The 6,000-nt window shown below is 35.4% G+C and overlaps 1 protein-coding gene across 1 annotated transcript in view; it reads left to right on the plus strand.

The window, feature by feature from the left end:
* MYCBP2 (MYC binding protein 2) overlaps positions 1–6,000 on the plus strand; it is a 344,646-nt gene that overhangs the window by 319,065 nt on the left and 19,581 nt on the right. Inside the window, exons 73-74 of the mRNA XM_044670580.1 lie at positions 640–759; positions 4,402–4,503. Coding sequence (XP_044526515.1) covers positions 640–759; positions 4,402–4,503 — 222 coding nt within the window. The remainder of the gene's footprint in view (positions 1–639; positions 760–4,401; positions 4,504–6,000) is intronic.

Consider the following 6,000-nt stretch of genomic DNA (forward strand, 5'->3'; position numbering starts at 1 on the left):
GGAGGCAATTGAGTGGGGTAGGTAAGGTACTTCATTTGGGTGGAAGGTACACTATTAGAAGCCTTCTCTTCTAAATGCTGTAAATATCTTGTTTGTTTCATAGAATGGGATTTTTTTTTCAGCGTTCATCAGAAACATTTAGACAAATGTTAGCAAGATTTTTAGTATTCTTGAGAAATAACTTAAATGTAGGCGCTTAGTTTCCAAAAAGGACCTTTCATCAGAAGCACTATTAAATTAGCTTATTATCTTATAAGCAACAAATTGCTTGTTAAGGGTTTTCTTAAAATGCTTTTTCTAAAGCATGACTGTTTGGGTGTTTCCATTCTGTTTTTATCTATGTCTACAAAGAATTACCTGTGAAATCAGTAGGAAGAAAAGAAATAAAAGTTTAAATTTTTGTTTACTGCTCTTGGGTAAGAAAAGAAATTCGTTTTTCTTTTAGAATAGATTTTATCCCCAAAAAAATCTTTGCCCTTTGATTTCTAGCTCTGTAGCATTAACTGTATTAGAAGTTAATTGTATTTGAAAGAGATAACTTAATTCAAGATAATTTGCTTTGCTGTTATTTACCAGCTTGATTAAGCTAATCTGATTATATGTGCTTGCCTCCTAAAAATATCTTGTTCTATTTGATAGGGCCACCTATCTGAAGCATGGTCCCGTGTTACCAAAAATGCCATTGCAGAAACTATCATTGCCTTGACAAAAATGGAAGAAGAATATAGATCTCCTGTGAGATGTATCGCAACAACCAGGGTAAGTCTTTTTTATTATGGTTTGGTTGTTGTTGCTGGGTTGTTTTGTTTTGTTTTGTTCATTTGATGAGAGGCAATTACAATGTAGTGAAAAAAAAGTCAAATGTGTAGAGATCTTGTTTCAAATGCTGGGCTTAGACAGACCCTTCACTTATATGACCATGAACAAATCATATATTTCTCTACCTCATTTTCCTCATCTGTAAATATCTGGTGATAAAAACACTTGCATTACCTATGTCTCTGGGTTGGTGATGGTGGTGTGAGGAACACATTTTATAAACCTTAAAACTCTATGTAAATATGGGTTTTGATGCTGAAGAAGAGTTATCCTTATTACTGGATCTATATACATCGTGGTGTGTCCTTTTTTGGTTTTAGATTTAGACCAGATTTCATCTTAACTATTTTTTAAAAACCCTTCCGTTCTGTCTTAGAATCGATACTAAGTATCTATTCTGTGGCGGAAAAGCAGTAAGAACTAGGCAGCTGGAGTTAAGTGACTTGCCCAGTCACACAGCTAAGAAGTGTCTGAGGTCACATTGGAACCCAGGACTTCCCATCTCCAGGCCTAGTTTTCTATCCCCTGAGCCACCTAGCTGCCCCAAACCAAAGTCATTTTTAAAAGATTGCTTAAAATTTTGGAAGAGAGCTCAAATACTTCACCAGATCAAAGCATGTTGAACTAGGTTTGTTTCTGATTGTAGTGGTATGACTATTAAAGAAACAGAAAAATTACAGTTCAAGGTCATAATAGTTTTGTATAATTTCATTCTTACTATACATGGGTTTTTTTGCCCAAAAGTTGATACTAATCTTCACATATTGGGCATTTTTTCCCCATAATGCTTGGCTATTCCACTGCTAAACTCTTCTCAGTCATCATTATTATATGTAGTTCTGAGTTTTATAGTTGGTCCTAGAAGACAACGTCCCTTTAAGAAATCTTTATCCATAGTAGTGAGGACACTACTCAATCTGCAATAAGAGTTCAATGAAAGCAGGCAGCATGCCTTATCTAAATTTTGCATTTTCCCCTCATTATAGGGTTATGTAACAAGTAATCACTTAATATTTTTAATTAACTCATTATCTTAAATCTGGCAAGACATAAAGGCACAAAAATGGAGACAGCATGATATTATAGCCACTCTAGGAGCTAAAAATAAGGATGTTTGCTACTTCAGATGGCAGAGGTTCAGTCTATTATAAGTTTCCTTGGGTTTTTTAAAAATACAATTTTTCCAGAAAAATTAAAGGAATAACAATAAGGCACTGAGGACAGCATTAGAAAGAGGTGGTAACTAGAAGGGAAAGAGAATCAACCATCTGTGCTTATATATAAAACCCTCATTCCTCAAATCTAAAATTTTTATTTAATTTCAATTCATAGCCTCCCGTATACTAGGCAGTGGCTAAGCACTATACATGTGCTGATCCTCAAAAACAATTATTGGTATCATTATGCCAAATCCCATGATATGCCCCTGCTACTTTTTTCAAACTCTTCCTGTCTACAATTATAATTCCTTTCTTCCTATTCTTTTTTTTTAAACTTTCTCTTATTTAATCCACTAGCAATTATTCCATGTTGCTAAAGAACAGAAAAGTAGAACACTCTGCTTTGATAGTCAAGAAAATTACTGTGGCCGCCTGGGTTATTAGGCGTTGATCATTCTTTTTTTTTTTTCTTTTAAACCTTTACTTTCTTGCCATAGTTGGAACTCTTAAGACAAATAGGGCGAAGGCTAGGCTAACAGAGTTAAGTGACTTGCTCAGGGTCACACAGCTAGGATGTGTCTGAAGCCACATTCGAACCCAGGACCTCCCATCTCTAAGCCCGGCTCTCAATCCACTCAGCCACCTATCTGCCCCTACTTCTGAAATTCTAACCATAAATGAGATATTAGCCCTGAAACAAGGAAGTCTGTGTTTAGATTTCACTACATTCCTTCAAAGGTCAATTATTCATTTCCATTTACCTTCTCTTAACAAAAGAGGAGAAAATGTCAGGAAGTTAATGAATGCTGACACTTTATGGATCATTCATATTACTTAGAGTTAAAAATAAAAACATTTTTTTTTTCTTTTCTGGGTGGAATAAGTGAGTGGTGAGTGGAGAGAGGATTAAGTCAGAAAACCCTGGGTTTAGGCCCCAATTCCACTCACTTACCAACTGTGAGACTATAACCAAATCACTTTCCTGTTTGTAGAAGGCAGAAATAATATTACTTACACTACCTGCTTCACAATCTCATTGTATGGAAAGGCTCCTTAAAAATAGTAAAGTATCATATGTATAAAAGGGGGAGAAAATAGAACAATACTTCTCGTTTATCAAGAATTATAAGAAATAAGTTATTCAGGGGGCTCAATGGATTGAGAGCTAGACCTAGAGATGGAGGTTCCAGGTTCAAATTATAGGAGTTAAATTAAAGTTGAATGCTTGAAGTATTATTTTTTAAAGTTTATTAACTGACAAAATAGAACCACATGACTAAGTTTTTCTACCTGCTCAAAATGCCTGCTCTACCAAAACCTCAACAGGAAAATAAGAGGGCTAGATACAGAACTCCACCAAATTTATATCCTCTCTATGTTAGCACATAACGACAGGAAGTGCTGAATAGGATTCTGGGGATTGTAGTTTTTAGGGTAACAGATTCAAATTGCACAAAATCTGGCCTCAGACACTTCCTAGCTGTGTGACCCTGGGCAAGTCACTTAACCCCCATTTCCTAGCCCTTACCAGTCTTCTGCCTTGGAACCAATACATAGTATTGGTTCCAAGACAGAAATTAAGGGTTAAAAAAAAAAAAGAAAAAGTTAATTATTCATAAAAATGTATTTTCTAGGTGACTAAAGCATACTCACTTGAGCCACATACCATTTTTATTTAAACCCATGTGTAATAATTTTATTAGAAATTTTTTAGAATATATTGTACACTTCCCTGATTTTATCAGTCCTTAATTTGAATATAATTTAATATTTTCCCGATTTTTCAAAATCCATATTGTCATCATAAATTGAAAATTGAAAATCAATTTTTTAAAAACAAAATCTAGGAAAAATTAATGTGAAATGATACCTGAGTTTTCATTAAATAACAAATACTGAGGAGGTGCTATAAGAGATTAAAAAATGCAAAAGACCCTGTCATCAAGACATACTTTTAAAAATGCCTTATTGCACATGGTACTGTGCTTGATGCTATGTAGAATAAACAGACAGTATACCGTCAGGAATAATACTCTGAAGACAAGTGACATAGCTATGGAAAACATGGATGGAACATACACATTTGAATAGTAAACATTGAGTGAATACATAAACAGATCGTGATGTTTACCTTTATTTGCACAGAAATATAGAATAAGTTCATTTGGCAGGTATAGCAGGATATTTCCCTTACAAAAACATACTTTTATAAGCCCCCATGTAGAAATGAGAGAGAATATTCAGCTACTGCTGCTGCCCAAAAAACCCAGAATTCTGCAATGAGTTCTTGCCTTGGTTCCTCTTGTCTTGTCAGGTAGAAGGTGGTTTTCAGATATTTTCTGCTGACTGGTAAAGGTGTGCAATCTGAACCTGCCAGTTCCTCCTGATTAACATCCACTCATACCCACTCTCCCTTGTACAGCTCTGGCTTGCTCTGGCGTCACTGTGTGTTCTAGATCAGGATCACGTGGATCGGCTCTCTTCAGGAAGATGGATGGGAAAGGATGGACAACAGAAACAGATGGTATGGAAGAGCAGAGGCATTTCATAATAACTAATCTTAAGTTTTACCTTAACAAACACCTTAACTGATGTTAACTCTTTGAAGAGAAAAGAAGAAAGTCTCCCAAATAAATGTGCAGTAATATAGATGGTGAAAAATTGTAACCAAATAGGTTAAATTCTTCTCATCTCTAACTTTACTATATTGCTCACATTAAGTTTATATCTTCTTAATTCAGAGAGAAATGTAAGTAACCAAATTGTTTTGAGTGATTTTTCCCCCTTTCATTTTCTCTGAGTGTTTCCTTCTGTAGTATACAGAATTAGGGCCATATAGTTTTTTCTAGCTTTGGCTGAGTTCCAAAAGCTGTTAGAGGTTTAGAATCTTGGGGAAAAAGGCAGTTGGCTGGATCTTCCATGGAGGGAGGTTGTGAATGAGCTGAGCTGCTTGATTACCTAGCTTTAATATTGAAATTTAGCCTAGCTTTGATATATTTACTTAAGAAATTATTATTTTAGATAAACCCTTTATATCTTCCTTTCCTATACCACCCCTGCCTTCCCTCCCTTACCTTAGTGTCTGTGAAGTTAATAAGGAGAGTAATTAGAGAGGAGTTAAATCTGTGAAGAGTTATCTAATTGACAGCATTAGTTATAGTTAGTCAAATCATCATTTATTCCCTTTAGATAGCCATAGCATTTTGTAAAGTGAGTTTAAAGGCAGGTCCTTACTCAAACTCCATCTTTACTTCCCTTCCCCCACTTGAGGTTCCTGAGACAACTGATAGGGCTTTCCTTGGATCCACCTTCCTAACAAACATCCTCCTTTCAATTTCCCTTATCCCAAACACCTTTCCTCAAATTACCCACATGACATTCTGGCGAGCCAAGTCATTCGAAACCTATCTTCTGAAGAATAGAAAAAGAAAATGAATTGCACAAGATTGATTTTTATATTAAGCAGTCTTTTGCTGCTTATTTGGTCTTTTATGCAGGGAATGTGTGCATTTTGGCTGGTAAAAGTACCAAACATGATACAACAATTAATTGAAATCTACGACTATTATAAATGGTTTGCATTCACTTTAGCTGAATGCATATGCTTCATTCCAACAGCAGTGGCAATTGTTCTGGCTCTATGGCATTTTTTGGCAATTTTAAAAGCGGTCCTGACTCATCTGTTTAACTATTATAAGGCATCTGATTCAAAACAAGAAAATGATAACAAGGAACTAGTTGAGAACATAAAACTACTGTTCCAAGTGTTGAGATAATTACGTGAAGGGAATGAACTCGATAAGCATACCATCTTACAACTTGAAATCGTAGAATCAAAAATTTTTGGGAAAAAGGAAACAGAGAAAGATCAACCAATACAGAATGCAGTGGTCTCTGTCCTACCAATAGTAGACAGGACTATTGTGCAACCTGGAGAGGGGGTGGTGCATGTCAAAACATAGAAGGCATTCACTCCTAGTGATATTGAGGTTTTAAAACACCGTTTTCCCAGATTCTACGA

This window comes from Gracilinanus agilis, chromosome 3 (genome assembly GCF_016433145.1).
Source record: "Gracilinanus agilis isolate LMUSP501 chromosome 3, AgileGrace, whole genome shotgun sequence".
Lineage (NCBI taxonomy): Eukaryota > Metazoa > Chordata > Mammalia > Didelphimorphia > Didelphidae > Gracilinanus > Gracilinanus agilis.